Genomic DNA, 16,928 nt, shown 5'->3' with positions numbered 1-16,928 from the left:
GATCTGTTCATACAGGGTTTGTGTTTTCTGGCTGTGTCTCCAAGTCATTTCGTTTATGTAGGCTGAATTCAATTAGACCTGCTTTCATGTGCGCATAAACTACAAGTGAGTGAGTCCAGTGAAGACAGCAGCTTACTTACATTATAGACGTCAGATAAACTGGGAGAAAAGAAACAAAGCTTATCTGTTGCTGCTTGGATCCACCCTCACTGCTGCAGTGTGCTGGCTCGGATAAGCCTCAGAAACTCACCATGTTGGCAGAAAACAGAAAATGACGTCACTCATCACGCTGGAATATTTCCAACTGATAAGCAAATCTAATTATTTTATTTGGTTGCAGAGTTTTTAAATCAGTTTGAATTTGACCTGATTGGTCTCTTTATCTTTTACTTTTAAACAAAGGAAGCCTTTCCGTTCGTCACATCTGACAATACTACAGTCAGTAATACATCTCATACAGCACTAATGTCATTTTTTGCCTGTTATAGTTACTGACAATAATTAAAAATGGACACATTTTTGTCCCAGAGCCACTGTGGAAGGTTTTTTTCATTAATCTTGTTGAAGCCGCAGCTCACCTCATGCAACCTATCTTGGAGGTGGTCCTGGGTGTGCCTACACTTGACTTGAGTATAAAACCCCCCACAGTTTGAACTGATAATGCAAACAGTCTTACTACAGACAAGATGGCCAGTCTCACTGCTAAGGACAAGGATACAGTCAAGGCCTTCTGGGCCAAAATATCCTCAAAGTCCCAGGACATTGGTGCTGATGCTCTGAACAGGTAAATATGAGCCAAACACTGACTGATGTAACCTGTCTGAACTTTGACTGACTCATTTACACTCACTTTCTTTTCTTTTCTGTCTTTCTTTTAAACCCAGGATGCTGATCGTGTACCCGCAGACCAAGACTTACTTCTCCCACTGGAAGGACCTGAGCCCCGGCTCTGCCCAGGTGTTGAAGCACGGAGCGACCGTCATGGGTGGAGTTGATTATGCTGTGACCAAACTGGACGACCTGAAAGCAGGTCTTCTGAACCTCAGTGAGCTGCACGCCTTCACCCTGAGAGTGGACCCTGCCAACTTCAAGGTACACAACTTAAAACCTGTAATTCATATGAAGCACCTGTGACTGTGGATTCTGTTTATTGTTGTACAATGATTGTGTGAACACTGTTTCCTTCAAATAACCTGATCTCTGTGTAGGTCCTACATGAACTGTAGTAGAGTCTCACCTGACAACACAGAGAAGTGCGTTAGGAGTTAAAATCCACATTCATGTAACATGTGTGATATTTATTTTCACAGATCCTCTCCCACAACATCCTTGTGGTCATGGCCATCAAGTTCCCGAATGACTTCACCCCTGAGGTCCATGTGTCTATGGACAAGTTCCTGGCTGCTGTGAGTCTGGCCCTGGCTGAGAAATACAGATAAACAGCAGGAGAAGATGACGGTGTCTGCAGCATCAGCTCACTCTGCATAATGACAAATAAATGAATGAAGAAATGCAAAACACTGTTTTCTGCTTCTTTTCTCATGATTTGTGTCAGTATGTTTTATTTGTGAAGTCTTTAAATCAAATGTCAGAACTGTCCTGAAACCACAAAGACAAAAAAAGTCCAAACAAATTAAATGTTTTCATAAACTTGAAACATTCTTTTTCAAGTTTCTCCAATGTGACAAAATCATCAGCAGATAAATTGAAACACAGCATGTAACAAGTGGACATGGAATAGTTGGAAAAAAATTTAAGAGAGTGAAAAACATCGATAAAAACACAGTTTTGGTGAATTTGTATATATGTGTGTGTTGTAATGTATGTATTTATGTGTGCATCTAAGAAAAATGTATAAATATTTTTATGTTAGTGTTATTATTTTTATATGTCATTATGTTGTTTTGTCATATATAAGACAACTTATAAATGGAAAGTAGAAAGTACTTGCCAAGTGTATGACTTTAGTTTAATTAGTCTTCTGTTACAACAGTTTTGTACCAGTGTAAACTATATTTTGCAAACTCAGATAAACACAGATTAGATTAGAACTGCAGCTACTCTGTGGTTAATTGATTAGGCGATGGGCAGACATTTTACTGGCAACTATTTTGATTGTCAGTCCTAACTTGGACATTCAATTTTTATTTTTATTTTTTAAATTTTGTAAAAACTTCCAACACTCTGGTTTAAGTTTCTCGAATGTGAAAAATCAGCTTCTGTAAGTTTTAAAAATTGTAAACTGAATGTTGTTTACAGTCACACAAAAAATTAAAAGACATTTCCTTAACACTTAATAATAAACTATTAATCAACAAAATATTCTGGAGGTAAATTGAAACACAGCACGTAACAAGAGGACATGGAATAATTGGAATCGTTTTTTAAGAGAACCGAAGAGTTAAAAAAACAAAAACTGTTACTGTCTTTTTTGTGCATACATTTTGAAACACAAAGTTTTGATGAATTTTCTATATGTTTATGCAAGTATGTATGTTTTTATGCATGGATTTATTTATTTAGAGTTATTATTGTTATATGTCATCATGTTGGTTTTGTTAAATATATAAGACAACTTGTAAATAGCATGTAGAAGGTACTTAATTTTATCAGTCTCTGAGTTCTAATATTAGTCTCCTGTTGCAACAGGTCATGTACCAGTGTAAACTATATTTGTAAACTCAGATAAACACCAGTCGAAGTTTGTTAATTTTTGGTCAGTACTTCTGTGGAGTTATTCATCTACAGATAGACTGTAACAGCAGTAAGCTACAATCACCTGTCACTACTTTTCATCAGCTCTGTTGTTTCTGTCTAAGAAAGGTTTTATCTGAAATACTTTATTCTTCATGCCCACACTTAGTATAGTATAATGTGTGTAGTGTTGCATAATCACAGGTAGACAACATGTTTAATTTGCCATTTACTTTATTTGTTTTTGAGAGCAAAACAAAGAGGCACTGAACAAATGGTCAGCACGTTATGTTCTTCTCTTGTGCTGCAGCTCTCTAGTGGTACTGTCTTCCCAGGGAGGACACCACCACAGCCAGGAACTTCTGGAAAGCTGCTTGCACTTCACCATTGAAGTCTGCACCCATCTGAGCAGCGAGCACGATGGTCAGGCAGTCGGCCAGCAGCTGCAACACAACACAACACAACATGAGGGGTGAGGAGGCTTCTCTGTCAAACACACTCATTAAATGGAGACAACAACAGCTCCATAGTCTTCTCTACCTTGAAGTTGTCAGGATCCACGTGTAGTTTCTCAGAGTGCAGCACACTGAGCTCGGCGTAGGTTTCCTTGATGTTGTCCATGTTCTTCATAGCCCGGTCCAGACCGTGCAGGATAGTTGTCCCGTGTTTTGCAACTAACGGGTTTGAAGAGATGGCAGCGGCGTTGTAGAGGTTTCCAAAGTTGCCAAAATACCTCTGAGTCCAGGGGTAGACAACCAGACACCTGAGGAAACATGTCAGTGAAACATATTTGTTCCAGGCTCAGATCAACACATGTTACAAGTGCCAAGAAAAAGAACATTTATGCACATGATCACATTTCTGAAAAATATGTGTCACCTGGTAAGAGCAGCGGGGCCCACGACCTCATAATTAATCTTGGAGAAGATGTCCTGGATGGTGGCGCGCTCAAAGTCTGTCCATTCAACCATAGTGTCGGCTCTAGGTTTTCAGTAAATCCTGTTCTCACCGGCACCACATGCAGCTTATAAAGCAACGCTGCTCCCGGCCCAGAGCCAGTGATTGGATGAGGCTGCTGGGCGGGACAAAGTGTTGTGGGTTTGAAAAGTGAAATGATAAGAGTCTATCTGCAACACTTAGATTGTCTTCAAGGAAATAGTTCAAGTTGTGTGTAACTCCCTACGGCCCCACAGAGATAGTCAGCAATTCAAAGAAATTCTAAAGAACCACAATGATTCTTTTACAGATGGTAACTGATCCAAATGGGTCTTAAAGGGATTCATGGAGTAAAAATGAATCCAGTCTCTTCTGAGGCTTATTTCCTCTTTGAGTCTCTATCAAATCTCAAATGATGACACAGTGACATAGTCACAGTTGGATTTTTGCACAATTAGATAAAGTATCATCAGTGAACCTGAGTCCAGCTGATCAGTGTGATAGACAGCGAGCACCATGGACAGATCCCAAATCCCGGGACAGAGGATCAGCACCTCGGACAGTGGTCTGAACATTTAATTGATTATTGATGACATAAGATCAAAAGCAGACTATCATGGCTGCAGGAGATCGTATCATTATGGGGAGAAGTGATGGGGGCTGCAGTGCCCCCCATGTCAAGATCTCTGTTTATCTCTTGGGGGCTGGAACCTGTGCTCCATATCTTGGAGGTGGTCCAGGGTGTGCCCACGCTCAGTTTCAGCTTTAAAACCCCCACAGTCTCAGCTGATCGGAGCATTCAGCGACTCTCAAGCTCCAGACAAGATGGCCAGTCTCACTGCTAAGGACAAGGATGCAGTCAAGGCCTTCTGGGCCAAAATAGCCTCAAAGTCTCAGGACATTGGTGCTGATGCTCTGAACAGGTAAATATGAGCCAAACACTGACTGATGTAACCTGTCTGAACTTTGACTGACTCTCACTTTCTTCTCTTTTCTTTTCTGTCTTTCTTTTAAACCCAGGATGCTGATCGTGTACCCACAGACCAAGACTTACTTCTCCCACTGGAAGGACCTGAGCCCCGGCTCTGCCCAGGTGTTGAAGCACGGAGCAACCGTCATGGGTGGAGTTGATTATGCTGTGACCAAACTGGACGACCTGAAAGCAGGTCTTCTGAACCTCAGTGAGCTGCACGCATTCACCCTGAGAGTGGACCCTGCCAACTTCAAGGTACACAACTTAAGCCTGTAATTCATATGAAGCACCTGTGACTGTGGACTCTGTTTATTGTTGTACAATGATTGTGTGAACACTGTTTCCTTCAAATAACCTGATCTCTGTGTAGGTCCAACATGAGCTGTAGTAGAGTCTCACCTGACAACACAGAGAAGTGGGTTAGGAGTTAAAATCCCCATTCATGTAACATGTGTGATATTTATTTTCACAGATCCTCTCCCACAACATCCTTGTGGTCATGGCCATCAAGTTCCCGGATGACTTCACCCCTGAGGTCCATGTGTCTATGGACAAGTTCCTGGCTGCTGTGAGTCTGGCCCTGGCTGAGAAATACAGATAAACAGCAGGAGAAGATGACGGAGTCTGCAGCATCAGCTCACTCTGCATAATGACAAATAAATGAATGAAGAAATGCAAAACACTGTTTTCTGCTTCTTTTCTCATGATTTGTGTCAGTATGTTTTATTTGTGAAGTCTTTAAATCAAACGTCAGAACTGTCCTGAAACCACAAAGACAAAAAAGTCACCAAGATTAAACAAAACATAGACAACACATTTATATTACAACTGCAGCTAATCTGTGCTTAACTGATGATGTGATGGGCTGAAATTTTACTGGCAACTATTTTGATTGTCAATCCTAACTTGAACATTCAATTTTTATTTTGCAAAAACCTCCAACACTGGTTCAAGTTTCAGTAAAGTGAAAAGTATCTGCTTTTCTCAGTTTTAAATCATTGTGAAGTGAATGTTGTTGAACAGTCTGACAAAACATTTGTAGACATCTCTTGAACACTAAATAATAAAAAATATATCCATAAAATCGTCAGCAGATCAATTGAAACACAGCACGTAACAAGAGGACATGGAATAGTTGGAATAATTTTTTAAGAAAACCGAAGAGTTAAAAAATGTAAAACTCTTGCTGCCTTTTCTGTGTATACATCTTCAAAAAAAATCTATATATTTATGTATGTATTCAGAATTATTATTGTTGTATGTCATCATGTTGTTTTTGTTATATATAAGACAAATCATAATGGTAAAACACCAGTAGAAGTTTGTTAATTTTTGGTCAATACTTCTGCGGAGTTGTTCATCTACAGATAGACTGTAACAGCAGTAAGCTACAATCACCTGTCACTACTTTTCATCAGCTCTGTTGTTTCTGTCTAAGAAAGTTTTTATTTGATATACTTTATTCTTCATGCCCACACTTAGTATAGTATAATGTGTGTAGTGTTGTATAATCACAGGTAGACAACATGTTTAATTTGCCATTTACTTTATTTGTTTTTGAGAGCAAAACAAAGAGGCACTGAACAAATGGTCAGCACGTGACGTTCTTCTCTTGTGCTGCAGCTCTCTAGTGGTACTGTCTTCCCAGGGAGGACACCACCACAGCCAGGAACTTCTGGAAAGCTGCTTGCACTTCACCATTGAAGTCTTTACCCATCTGGGTAGCGAGCACGATGGTCAGGCAGTCGGCCAGCAGCTGCAACACAACACAACACAACATGAGGGGTGAGGAGGCTTCTCTGTCAAACACACTCATTAAATGGAGACAACAACAGCTCCATAGTCTTCTCTACCTTGAAGTTGTCAGGATCCACGTGTAGTTTCTCAGAGTGCAGCACACTGAGCTCGGCGTAGGTTTCCTTGATGTTGTCCATGTTCTTCATAGCCCGGTCCAGACCGTGCAGGATAGTTGTCCCGTGTTTTGCAACTAACGGGTTTGAAGAGATGGCAGCGGCGTTGTAGAGGTTTCCAAAGTTGCCAAAATACCTCTGAGTCCAGGGGTAGACAACCAGACACCTGAGGAAACATGTCAGTGAAACATATTTGTTCCAGGCTCAGATCAACACATGTTACAAGTGCCAAGAAAAAGAACATTTATGCACATGATCACATTTCTGAAAAATAATATGTCACCTGGTAAGAGCAGCGGGGCCCACGACCTCATAATTAATCTTGGAGAAGATGTCCTGGATGGTGGCTCGCTCAAAGTCTGTCCATTCAACCATAGTGTCGGCTCTAGGTTTTCAGTAAATCCTGTTCTCACCGGCACCACATGCAGCTTATAAAGCAATGCTGCTCCCGGCCCAGAGCCAGTGATTGGATGAGGCTGCTGGGCGGGACAAAGTGTTGTGAGTTTGAAATAGTGAAAAGATAAGAGTCTATCTGCACCACTTAGATTGCCTCCAAGGAAATAGTTCAAGTTGTGTGTAACTCCCTACGGCCCCACAGAGATAGTCAGCAATTCAAAGTAATTCTAAAGAACCACAATGATTCTTTTACAGATGGTAACTGATCCAAACGGGACTTAAAGGGATTCATGGAGTAAAAATGAATCCAGTCTCTTCTGAGGCTTAGTTCCTCTTTGTGTCTCTATCAAATCTCAAATGATGACACAGTGACATAGTCACAGTTGGATTTTTGCACAATTAGATAAAGTATCATCAGTGAACCTGAGTCCAGCTGATCAGTGTGATAGACAGCGAGCACCATGGACAGATCCCAAATCCCGGGACAGAGGATCAGCACCTCGGACAGTGGTCTGAACATTTAATTGATTATTGATGACATAAGATCAATTAATGATGTTGAATGATCAGCTGGAGTGAACAGAGAGAACAGAGTGTGGAACAAGCAGAAGGTGTTTCCACTGATACACTTCAGCTTCAGCTCAGCATGCAGCCTATTTTTAGCTTAGCTTCAATATACATGAATTAAAAAGAAACAGTAGAGACCTAATCCGGTGTTGGTGATATAGAAAATGTACAGTAGAAACAGATCGTCTCCTCCCTGACATCTGGAGTCCTTCTATTTGTTAGTGGCTGTCTTTCTAAAGCAGACTATCATGACTGCAGGAGATCGTATCATTTTGGGGAGAAGTGATGGGGGCTGCAGATCCCCCATGTCAAGATCTCTGTTTATCTCTTGGGGGCTGGAACCTGAAGAGGATCGCCCTGTGCTCCATATCTTGGAGGTGGTCCAGGGTGTGCCCACGCTCAGTTTCAGCTTTAAAACCCCCACAGTCTCAGCTGATCTGAGCATTCAGCGACTCTCAAGCTCCAGACAAGATGGCCAGTCTCACTGCTAAGGACAAGGATGCAGTCAAGGCCTTCTGGGCCAAAATATCTTCAAAGTCCCAGGACATTGGTGCTGATTCTCTGAACAGGTAAATATGAGCCAAACACCGACTGATATAACCTGTCTGAACTTTGACTGACTCTCACTTTCTTCTCTGTTCTTTTCTGTCTTTCTTTTAAACCCAGGATGCTGATCGTGTACCCGCAGACAAAGACTTACTTCTCCCACTGGAAGGACCTGAGCCCGGGCTCTGCCCAGGTGTTGAAGCACGGAGCAACCGTCATGGGTGGAGTTGATTATGCTGTGACCAAACTGGACGACCTGAAAGCAGGTCTTCTGAACCTCAGTGAGCTGCACGCCTTCACCCTGAGAGTGGACCCTGCCAACTTCAAGGTACACAACTTAAAACCTGTAATTCATATAAAGCACCTGTGACTGTGGACTCTGTTTATTGTTGTACATTGATTGTATGAACACTGTTTCCTTCAAATAACCTGATCTCTGTGTAGGTCCTACATGAGCTGTAGTAGAGTCTCAGCTGACAACATAGAGAAGTGGGTTAGGAGTTAAAATCCCCATTCATGTAACATGTGTGATATTTATTTTCACAGATCCTCTCCCACAACATCCTTGTGGTCATGGCCATCATGTTCCCGGATGACTTCACCCCTGAGGTCCATGTGTCTATGGACAAGTTCCTGGCTGCTGTGGCTCTGGCCCTGGCTGAGAAATACAGATAAACAGCAGGAGAAGATGACGGAGTTTGCAGCATCAGCTCACTCTGCATAATGACAAATAAATGAATGAAGAAATGCAAAACACTGTTTTCTGCTTCTTTTCTCATGATTTGTGTCAGTATGTTTTATTTGTGAAGTCATTAAATCAAATGTCAGAACTGTGCTGAAACCACAAGGACAATCCTAACTTGAACATTCCATTTTTATTTTGCAAAAAATTCCAACACTGGTTCAAGTTTCAGTAAAGTGAAAAGTATCTGCTATTCTCAGTTTTAAATCATTGTGAAGTGAATGTTGTTGAACAGTCTGACAAAACATTTGTAGACATCTCTTGAACACTTAATAATAAAAAATGTATCCATAAAATCATCAGCAGATCAATTGAAACACAGCAAGTAACAAGAGGACATGGAATAGTTGGAATAATTTTAAAGAAAATGTAAGAGTTAAAAAATCTAAAACTGTTGCTGCCTTTTGTTTGCATATATCTGTAAAAACAACATATTGGTGAATTTTTTATATGTTTATACAGGTACAGTATGTACATATGTATATATTTATATATATATGTATATAAGTGTGTGTGTATGTGTCACGGGTATGGTTTGAACCCAAATGCAGCACAACAAGCATGGACAGTTGGTAACAGTCTTTATACTCAGCTCTCAGCAGATCAGGTGGCAGGCAATACAGACAGCAAAAGGCAGAAGACTTGGTCAGGGACGGAAGGCAGAGGTGATTACCAGGTTTCGGACGAGGCAGGTTAGTCAGAGACAGGCAGGGTCGGCAACAAAGAATCAGTCCGGAGATAACTGCTGGAAAGTCTTGCATGAAGGCATAGAACAATCTGGCAACTGACTGAGAGTGGAGTGTTTTAACTCTCTCCTCGACCCCCCAGCTGAGGGCAGCAACCAGGCGATCGGACGGAAGGATGGTGTTACAATCTGAAGCTGATTCCTCCTCTTCCTTGAGGAATTGGCGAAACAAGGCATCAGGCTTAACATTGCGGGATCCTGGGCGGTAGGAGAGAGTAAAGTTAAACGATGTGAAGAACAAGGACCACCTAGCCTGTCTGGAATTTAGCCTTCTGACCAACCGAATGTACTCCAGGTTCTTGTGGTCGGTCCAGACCAGGAACGGCTGCTTGGCCCCCTCCAACCAATGGTGCCATTCCTCCAGTGCCAGCTTAACCGCTAGTAGCTTGCGGTTGCCAATGTCATAATTCATCTCTGCTGGAGAGAGTCGCCGAGAGAAGAAGGCACAGGGATGGAGCTTCTGGTCGTTGGCTGTCCGTTGTGAGAGGACCCCCCCTACCCCAACATCAGAGGCATCCACCTCCACCACAAATTGTCTGTCAGGGTCTGGCATGCAAAGGATGGGGGCAGAGGTGAAGCGGGCTTTTAGGGCTTTGAAGGCTGTAGCGGCAAGAGAAGACCAACTGAAGGGGATCTTGGAGGAGGTAAGGGCAGTGAGAGGGGCTGACTTCGTGCTGTACCTACGGATGAAGCGGCGGTAGAAATTGGCAAAGCCAAGGAACCTCTGTAGCTGCTTCCTGGACTCAGGGATGGGCCAGACGGCGACAGCAGAGACCTTGCTGGGATCCATCTGGATGCTCCCCTGGCTGATGACGGACCCCAAGAAGGCATGGAACTCGCACTTCTCGGCCTTTACGAAGAGGGAGTTCTGCAGAAGTCGTTGGAGGACCGCCTGGACATGGTGGACGTGATCCTCCTTGGTTCTGGAGAAGATGAGAATGTCATCCAGGTAGACAAAGACATATTTGTTGAGCATGTCACGGAGCACATCATTTACGAGGGCCTGGAAGACGGCAGGGGCGTTGGTAAGGCCAAAGGGCATGACCAGATATTCATAATGTCCGGTAGGAGTGTTGAAGGCCGTCTTCCACTTGTCCCCCTCAAGGATGCGGACCAGGTAGTAGGCATTGCGGAGGTCTAGTTTAGTGAAGATGGAGGCCCCCTCCAGGAGCTCGAAGGCTGATGCTATGAGAGGGAGAGGGTATCGGTTCTTCACCGTGATGTCGTTCAGGCCCCGATAGTCGATGCTTGGCCTCAAGGTCTTGTCCTTTTTCTCTATGAAGAAAAACCCTGCACCAGCAGGGGACAAGGACGGGCGAATGATGCCTGCTGCCAGGGAGTCATTAATGTATGCCTCCATGGCCTTTCTTTCAGGTGCAGACAGGGAGTACAGACAACCTCGAGGTGGACTGGTACCAGGCTGTAGGTCAATGGCGCAGTCATAGGGACGGTGAGGGGGCAGAGAGGTGGCCTTGGCCTTACTGAAGACCTCTCGGAAGTCATGGTACTCTGGCGGAACCCCGGAGAGGTCAGGAGATGGGATGGTACTGGACCGGGGCTGCGGGGCAGAGGCTTGCTTCAGGCAGACTTGATGGCACCCGGGACTCCACCCTAGGATGGACCCCGTCACCCAGTTGATGTGGGGGTTATGACGGCGGAGCCAGGGGTACCCCAGAATGAGAGGGATGTGAGGTGACTTCAGGATGTGGAAACTGATAGTCTCATAATGGTTCCTGGAGAGGAGCATCCGCACGGGTCTAGTCTGGTGGGTGACGGTCCCCAGAACATGACCGTCCAGGGCACTGGCAGGGGCTGACCGGGGCAGTGGAACCCTGTCGATGTCAAGCTGCTGTGCCAGTTCATCGTCAATGAGGGAGACATCTGACCCAGAGTCAATGAATAAAGTCAGGGTGTGTGTGCCCCCTGCCAGAAGTAAGCGGGCATGGCAGAGAGGATGCCTTTTGGGGAATAGTTCAGAGGTTGGACTCACCGGTATTTTCCCCGCTACCAGTGAGTCTGGGCTTTTACTGGACAACAGGAGATGAAGTGACCACCTTGGCCACAGTACAGGCAGAGGTTCCCCTGGCGGAGGCGCTGGTGTTCCTCCGATGAGAGACTGGTTCTGCCGACCTGCATGGATTCAGGCTCCCCTCTCTGTGGGACAGTCATGGGAGTTGGGCTCTTTGGAGAAGAACGAGGCTGGTCCGGAAAGCATTGGTTGACTCGTCCTCGTTGTCTCTCCCCACGTCTGACCTGGATACGTCGATCCAGGCGTGTCGTCAGTTCGATGAGCCCATCCAGTGAAGTGGGGAGATCATAGGAGACCAGCTCATCCTTGATGTGACTCTCCAGGCCCAGAAGGTAAGCATCACACTGGGCGTCAATATTCCAACTGCTCTGACGGGCCCGAGTGCGAAAGTCTATGGAGTAGTCGGCCACGGTCTGACCCCCCTGGTGTAGACTCAGCAGACCCCCCAGTGGAATCCGGACCCTGGGAGTACTTCCCAAATACCTTGCGTAGCTCGGCGGCGAAGGCTTGGAAGGAGATGCAGGCTGGAGTCCGATGCTCCCACTCGGCGGTTCCCCACAGGCGAGCCCTCCCAGTGAGGTGGTTGATGGTAAAAGCCACCCTGGCCTCCTCAGAAGCAAAGGTGTGCGGCTGCAGGGCAAACAGGATGGAACAGTTCATGAGGAAAGGATTACAGTTCTCAGGATCCCCCGCATAGCGTTCCGGGGCCCCCACACGTGGCTCCGAGAATGGCCCAGGGGACGCTGGCGGAGGTGTAGCAGAGGAGGACGCTGCAGTGGGGCTGGAGTTGTCATCTGTGAGAGGACAGCGGTGAGGTGCTGTACTTGTGCGGCTAACAAAGCTAGCGCCTGCTCCTGGCTAGCAGCTGCTTGCTTCTGGGTGGCGACAGCTTGATGTATCCCTGCTGCAGTGGAGTTGAGCAGAGCCTCATGCTGCTGAAGAATGTTTTCCACACTCTCCAGGCGTGACTGTGGTGACGCTGTGTGCGCTGAGTCCATTTTGTGGTCAGATTGTATTGTAACGGGTATGGTTTGAACCCAAATGCAGCACAACGAGCATGGACAGTTGGTAACAGTCTTTATTCTCAGCTCTCAGCAGATCAGGTGGCAGGCAATACAGACAGCAAAAGGCAGAAGACTTGGTCAGGGACGGAAGGCAGAGGTGATTACCAGGTTTTGGACGAGGCAGGTTAGTCAGAGACAGGCAGGGTCGGCAACAAAGAATCAGTCTGGAGATAACTGCTGGAAAGTCTTGCATGAAGGCATAGAACAATCTGGCAACTGACTGAGAGTGGAGCTGGTGAATATATACTGGGCTGATTGCAGGTGATGAGGAGCAGCTGTGTTGGATTGGTGAGAGGGTGTGGCTTGGCTGGCAGATGAAGCAGATGAAGCAGAGGCAGAGTCCATGGAAAAGTACTGAGAGGTAGAAGGATGGGAGACTGACTGAGAAGTGGGAGGATGGTTGACTGACTGTGACAGTATGTGTGCATATACATATATATATATATATAACATATATATACATACAGATGTATATCTGTTTTAATGTAAACTCAGATAAACACCAGTAGAAGTGTGTTAATTTTTGGTCAGTACTTCTGTGGAGTTATTCATCTACAGATAGACTGTAACAGCAGTAAGCAACAATCACCTGTCACTACTTTTTATCAGCCCTGTTGTTTCTGTCTAAGAAAGGTTTTATCTGAAATACTTTATTCTTCATGCCCACACTTAGTATAGTATAATGTTTTAATTGTTTTAAATCAATTTAATTGATTATAGACAATTTGTTTAATTTGCCATTTACTTTATTTGTTTTTGAGAGCAAAACAAAGAGGCTCTGAACAAATGGTCTGCACGTTATGTTCTTCTCTTGTGCTGCAGCTCTCTAGTGGTACTGTCTTCCCAGGGAGGACACCACCACAGCCAGGAACTTCTGCAAAGCTGCTTGCACTTCACCACTGAAGTCTGCACCCATCCGAGCAGCGAGCACGATGGTCAGGCAGTCGGCCAGCAGCTGCAACACAACACAACACAACACAACATGAGGGGTGAGGAGGCTTCTCTGTCAGACACACTCATTAAATGGAGACAACAACAGCTCCATAGTCTTCTCTACCTTGAAGTTGTCAGGATCTACGTGTAGTTTCTCAGAGTGCAGCACACTGAGCTCGGTGTAGGTTTCCTTGATGTTGTCCATGTTCTTCATAGCCCGGTCAAGACCATTCAAGATAGTTGTCCCGTGTTTTGCAACTAACGGGTTTGAAATGATGGCAGCGGCGTTGTAGAGGTTTCCAAAGTTGCCAAAGTACCTCTGAGTCCAGGGGTAGACAACCAGACACCTGAGGAAACATGTCAGTGAAACATATTTGTTCCAGGCTCAGATCAACACATGTAACAAGTGCCAAGAAAAAGAACATTTATGTACATGATCACATTTCTGAAAAATATGTGTCACCTGGAAAGAGCAGCGGGGCCCACGTCCTCATATTTAATCTTGGAGAAGATGTCCTGGATGGTGGCGCGCTCAAAGTCTGTCCATTCAACCATAGTGTCGGCTGTAGGTTTTCAGTAAATCCTGTTCTCACCGGCACCACATGCAGCTTATAAAGCAACGCTGCTCCCGGCCCAGAGCCAGTGATTGGATGAGGCTGCTGGGCGGGACAAAGTGTTGTTGTTTGGAAACAATGAAAAGATAAGAGTCTATCTGCACCACTTAGATTGTCTTCAAGGAAATAGTTCAAGTTGTGTGTAACACCCTGCGGCCCCACAGAGATAGTCAGCAATTCAAAGTAATTCTAAAGAACCACAATGATTCTTTTACAGATGGTAACTGATCCAAATGGGTCTTAAAGGGATTCATGGAGTAAAAATGAATCCAGTCTCTTCTGAGGCTTATTTCCTCTTTGAGTCTCTATCAAATCTCAAATGATGACACAGTGACATAGTCACAGTTTGATTTTTGCACAATTAGATAAAGTATCATCAGTGAACCTGAGTCCAGCTGATCAGTGTGATAGACAGCGAGCACCATGGACAGCTCCCACATCCCGGGACAGAGGATCAGCCCCTCGGACAGTGGTCTGAACATTTAATTGATTATTGATGACATAAGATCAATTAATGATGTTGAATGATCAGCTGGAGTGAAAAGAGAGAACAGAGTGTGGAACAAGCAGTAGGTGTTTCCACTGATACACTTCAGCTTTATCTCAGCTCAGCATGCAGCCTATTTTTAGCTCAGCTTCAATACACATGAATTAAAAAGAAACAAACCAAACTAAACCAAACTGGGAAATAAGATCACAAGAGAAATCATATGAGAAATATGACCACAGCTCTCTTTAATATTGTACAACCATTTGTTTTAATTGTGCCTTAAAACATGTTCATTGTGATATAGAAACAATGATTTAACTTCAACTTAAGTCATATTCAACAACTTGTGTGGCATTATAGAGGATATTGTATAATCAGAACTAAAATGTTGACCATGGACATCTTATATACTGGATTAAACAACAAATTACATTAGAAATGTGTTTTCATCTTTTTGTCAGAGTTGACCAAACTGATGAATAATAAAAACACGGAGTGAAAATAGAGGGCAGCGAATGAATAAAACTAAACACAATTAAAACGTATTAAATTAAGTTTTTCATACTGACAATAATCATATTTCATAATTTAATAATCTATTTTAATCAATTCATAAGTTTTCACTAGTAAAACCCTTTCTCACTGTGTTTTGAAAAGTTCTTTATAATATAAAAATATAAAATATATTTTTTCTCATACTATTAATAAAGAGATATATTTTAATATATTTTACTTTCATGAACTAGGCTAAGTGAAAATATATGAATCATTGAGCTGTGTCAGGTATAAAATATACAGGGGAACTGCTCAGAGCCTGTCTATACGTCTACATGTAAACTGTATATTAAACATTAGAGACCTCATCCACTGTTGGTGATATAGAAAATGTACAGTAGAAACAGGTCGTCTCCTCCCTGACACCTGGAGTCCTTCTATCTGTTAGTGGCTGTCTTTCTAAAGCAGACTATCATGACTGCAGGAGATCGTATCATTTTGGGGAGAAGTGATGGGGGCTGCAGTGCCCCCCATGTCAAGATCTCTGTTTATCTCTTGGGGGCTGGAACCTGTGCTCCATATCTTGGAGGTGGTCCAGGGTGTGCCCACGCTCAGTTTCAGCTTTAAAACCCCCACAGTCTCAGCTGATCGGAGCATTCAGCGACTCTCAAGCTCCAGACAAGATGACCAGTCTCACTGCTAAGGACAAGGATACAGTCAAGGCCTTCTGGGCCAAAATATCTTCAAAGTCCCAGGACATTGGTGCTGATTCTCTGAACAGGTAAATATGAGCCAAACACTGACTGATGTAACCTGTCTGAACTTTGACTGACTCTCACTTTCTTCTCTTTTCTTTTTTGTCTTTCTTTTAAACCCAGGATGCTGATCGTGTACCCACAGACCAAGACTTACTTCTCCCACTGGAAGGACCTGAGCCCCGGCTCTGCCCAGGTGTTGAAGCACGGAGTGACCATCATGGGTGGAGTTGATTATGCTGTGACCAAACTGGACGACCTGAAAGCAGGTCTTCTGAACCTCAGTGAGCTGCACGCCTTCACCCTGAGAGTGGACCCTGCCAACTTCAAGGTACACAACTTAAGCCTGTAAATCATATGAAGCACCTGTGACTGTGGACTCTGTTGATTGTTGTACAATGATTGTGTGAACAATGTTTCCTTCAAATAACCTGATCTCTGTGTAGGTCTAACATGAGCTGTAGTAGAGTCTCACCTGACAACACAGAGAAGTGGGTTAGGAGTTAAAATCCCCATTCATGTAACATGTGTGATATTTATTTTCACAGATCCTCTCCCACAACATCCTTGTGGTCATGGCCATCATGTTCCCGGATGACTTCACCCCTGAGGTCCATGTGTCTATGGACAAGTTCCTGGCTGCTGTGGCTCTGGCCCTGGCTGAGAAATACAGATAAACAGCAGGAGAAGATGACGGAGTCTGCAGCATCAGCTCACTCTGCATAATGACAAATAAATGAATGAAGAAATGCAAAACACTGTTTTCTGCTTCTTTTCTCATGATTTGTGTCAGTATGTTTTATTTGTGAAGTCTTTAAATCAAATGTCAGAACTGTCCTGAAACCACAAAGACAAAAAAGTCACCAAGATTAAACCAAAAATAGACAACACATTTATATTACAACTGCAGCTAATCTGTGCTTAACTGATTATGTGATGGGCGGAAATTTTACTGGCAACACTTTTGATTGTCAATCCTAACTTGAACATTCAATTTTTATTTTGCAAAAACTTCCAACACTGGTTCAAGTTTCAGTAA

The 16,928-nt window shown here is 43.9% G+C and overlaps 7 protein-coding genes across 7 annotated transcripts; 4 read left to right on the top strand and 3 right to left on the bottom strand.

The window, feature by feature from the left end:
* Nucleotides 1–628: 628 nt before the first annotated feature.
* Nucleotides 629–1,518, top strand: LOC109634008 (hemoglobin embryonic subunit alpha-like). The gene is made up of 3 exons (XM_069525646.1): nucleotides 629–784; nucleotides 885–1,092; nucleotides 1,311–1,518. The coding sequence occupies exons 1-3, from the start codon at nucleotides 687–689 to the stop codon at nucleotides 1,437–1,439; spliced, it is 435 nt and encodes a 144-aa protein (XP_069381747.1). The 5' UTR covers nucleotides 629–686; the 3' UTR covers nucleotides 1,440–1,518.
* A 1,392-nt stretch (nucleotides 1,519–2,910) lies between these two features.
* Nucleotides 2,911–3,728, bottom strand: LOC138407860 (hemoglobin subunit beta-like). Its single transcript, XM_069525643.1, has 3 exons — nucleotides 3,574–3,728; nucleotides 3,235–3,457; nucleotides 2,911–3,137 (listed from the first exon to the last, which is right to left on the bottom strand). The coding sequence occupies exons 1-3, from the start codon at nucleotides 3,663–3,665 to the stop codon at nucleotides 3,009–3,011; spliced, it is 444 nt and encodes a 147-aa protein (XP_069381744.1). The 5' UTR covers nucleotides 3,666–3,728; the 3' UTR covers nucleotides 2,911–3,008.
* A 666-nt stretch (nucleotides 3,729–4,394) lies between these two features.
* LOC138407862 (hemoglobin embryonic subunit alpha-like) lies at nucleotides 4,395–5,283 on the top strand. The gene is made up of 3 exons (XM_069525647.1): nucleotides 4,395–4,553; nucleotides 4,651–4,858; nucleotides 5,076–5,283. The coding sequence occupies exons 1-3, from the start codon at nucleotides 4,456–4,458 to the stop codon at nucleotides 5,202–5,204; spliced, it is 435 nt and encodes a 144-aa protein (XP_069381748.1). The 5' UTR covers nucleotides 4,395–4,455; the 3' UTR covers nucleotides 5,205–5,283.
* Nucleotides 5,284–6,132: 849 nt separating this feature from the next.
* On the bottom strand, nucleotides 6,133–6,951 carry LOC138407861 (hemoglobin subunit beta). The gene is made up of 3 exons (XM_069525644.1): nucleotides 6,797–6,951; nucleotides 6,457–6,679; nucleotides 6,133–6,359 (listed from the first exon to the last, which is right to left on the bottom strand). The coding sequence occupies exons 1-3, from the start codon at nucleotides 6,886–6,888 to the stop codon at nucleotides 6,231–6,233; spliced, it is 444 nt and encodes a 147-aa protein (XP_069381745.1). The 5' UTR covers nucleotides 6,889–6,951; the 3' UTR covers nucleotides 6,133–6,230.
* A 936-nt stretch (nucleotides 6,952–7,887) lies between these two features.
* Nucleotides 7,888–8,776, top strand: LOC138407863 (hemoglobin embryonic subunit alpha-like). The gene is made up of 3 exons (XM_069525648.1): nucleotides 7,888–8,045; nucleotides 8,143–8,350; nucleotides 8,569–8,776. Exons 1-3 carry the CDS (start codon nucleotides 7,948–7,950, stop codon nucleotides 8,695–8,697), a joined length of 435 nt encoding a protein of 144 aa, XP_069381749.1. The 5' UTR covers nucleotides 7,888–7,947; the 3' UTR covers nucleotides 8,698–8,776.
* A 4,550-nt stretch (nucleotides 8,777–13,326) lies between these two features.
* On the bottom strand, nucleotides 13,327–14,156 carry LOC109648201 (hemoglobin subunit beta-like). The gene is made up of 3 exons (XM_069525645.1): nucleotides 13,999–14,156; nucleotides 13,660–13,882; nucleotides 13,327–13,557 (listed from the first exon to the last, which is right to left on the bottom strand). The coding sequence occupies exons 1-3, from the start codon at nucleotides 14,088–14,090 to the stop codon at nucleotides 13,429–13,431; spliced, it is 444 nt and encodes a 147-aa protein (XP_069381746.1). The 5' UTR covers nucleotides 14,091–14,156; the 3' UTR covers nucleotides 13,327–13,428.
* Nucleotides 14,157–15,756: 1,600 nt separating this feature from the next.
* On the top strand, nucleotides 15,757–16,645 carry LOC138407795 (hemoglobin embryonic subunit alpha). Its single transcript, XM_069525344.1, has 3 exons — nucleotides 15,757–15,915; nucleotides 16,013–16,220; nucleotides 16,438–16,645. The coding sequence occupies exons 1-3, from the start codon at nucleotides 15,818–15,820 to the stop codon at nucleotides 16,564–16,566; spliced, it is 435 nt and encodes a 144-aa protein (XP_069381445.1). The 5' UTR covers nucleotides 15,757–15,817; the 3' UTR covers nucleotides 16,567–16,645.
* The last annotated feature ends 283 nt before the right edge of the window (nucleotides 16,646–16,928 follow it).

Source organism: Paralichthys olivaceus, chromosome 5 (genome assembly GCF_024713975.1).
Source record: "Paralichthys olivaceus isolate ysfri-2021 chromosome 5, ASM2471397v2, whole genome shotgun sequence".
In the NCBI taxonomy this organism is placed as follows: Eukaryota; Metazoa; Chordata; class Actinopteri; order Pleuronectiformes; family Paralichthyidae; genus Paralichthys; species Paralichthys olivaceus.
This window is presented reverse-complemented; position numbering and strand designations above follow the sequence as displayed.

Excerpts from the sequence above, each read along its gene's own strand:
- LOC138407795 (XM_069525344.1), top strand. The coding sequence starts at position 15,818 with ATGACCAGTCTCACTGCTAAGGACAAGGATACAGTCAAGGCCTTCTGG. Across the intron at positions 15,916-16,012 it reads GGTGCTGATTCTCTGAACAG|GATGCTGATCGTGTACCCAC; the intron begins GTAAATATGAGC and ends TTTTAAACCCAG. Across the intron at positions 16,221-16,437 it reads TGGACCCTGCCAACTTCAAG|ATCCTCTCCCACAACATCCT; the intron begins GTACACAACTTA and ends TTATTTTCACAG.
- LOC138407863 (XM_069525648.1), top strand. The coding sequence starts at position 7,948 with ATGGCCAGTCTCACTGCTAAGGACAAGGATGCAGTCAAGGCCTTCTGG. Across the intron at positions 8,046-8,142 it reads GGTGCTGATTCTCTGAACAG|GATGCTGATCGTGTACCCGC; the intron begins GTAAATATGAGC and ends TTTTAAACCCAG. Across the intron at positions 8,351-8,568 it reads TGGACCCTGCCAACTTCAAG|ATCCTCTCCCACAACATCCT; the intron begins GTACACAACTTA and ends TTATTTTCACAG.
- LOC138407862 (XM_069525647.1), top strand. The coding sequence starts at position 4,456 with ATGGCCAGTCTCACTGCTAAGGACAAGGATGCAGTCAAGGCCTTCTGG. Across the intron at positions 4,554-4,650 it reads GGTGCTGATGCTCTGAACAG|GATGCTGATCGTGTACCCAC; the intron begins GTAAATATGAGC and ends TTTTAAACCCAG. Across the intron at positions 4,859-5,075 it reads TGGACCCTGCCAACTTCAAG|ATCCTCTCCCACAACATCCT; the intron begins GTACACAACTTA and ends TTATTTTCACAG.
- LOC138407860 (XM_069525643.1), bottom strand. The coding sequence starts at position 3,665 with ATGGTTGAATGGACAGACTTTGAGCGCGCCACCATCCAGGACATCTTC. Across the intron at positions 3,458-3,573 it reads GGCCCCGCTGCTCTTACCAG|GTGTCTGGTTGTCTACCCCT; the intron begins GTGACACATATT and ends ATGTTTCCTCAG. Across the intron at positions 3,138-3,234 it reads TGGATCCTGACAACTTCAAG|CTGCTGGCCGACTGCCTGAC; the intron begins GTAGAGAAGACT and ends GTTGTGTTGCAG.
- LOC138407861 (XM_069525644.1), bottom strand. The coding sequence starts at position 6,888 with ATGGTTGAATGGACAGACTTTGAGCGAGCCACCATCCAGGACATCTTC. Across the intron at positions 6,680-6,796 it reads GGCCCCGCTGCTCTTACCAG|GTGTCTGGTTGTCTACCCCT; the intron begins GTGACATATTAT and ends ATGTTTCCTCAG. Across the intron at positions 6,360-6,456 it reads TGGATCCTGACAACTTCAAG|CTGCTGGCCGACTGCCTGAC; the intron begins GTAGAGAAGACT and ends GTTGTGTTGCAG.
- LOC109648201 (XM_069525645.1), bottom strand. The coding sequence starts at position 14,090 with ATGGTTGAATGGACAGACTTTGAGCGCGCCACCATCCAGGACATCTTC. Across the intron at positions 13,883-13,998 it reads GGCCCCGCTGCTCTTTCCAG|GTGTCTGGTTGTCTACCCCT; the intron begins GTGACACATATT and ends ATGTTTCCTCAG. Across the intron at positions 13,558-13,659 it reads TAGATCCTGACAACTTCAAG|CTGCTGGCCGACTGCCTGAC; the intron begins GTAGAGAAGACT and ends GTTGTGTTGCAG.
- LOC109634008 (XM_069525646.1), top strand. The coding sequence starts at position 687 with ATGGCCAGTCTCACTGCTAAGGACAAGGATACAGTCAAGGCCTTCTGG. Across the intron at positions 785-884 it reads GGTGCTGATGCTCTGAACAG|GATGCTGATCGTGTACCCGC; the intron begins GTAAATATGAGC and ends TTTTAAACCCAG. Across the intron at positions 1,093-1,310 it reads TGGACCCTGCCAACTTCAAG|ATCCTCTCCCACAACATCCT; the intron begins GTACACAACTTA and ends TTATTTTCACAG.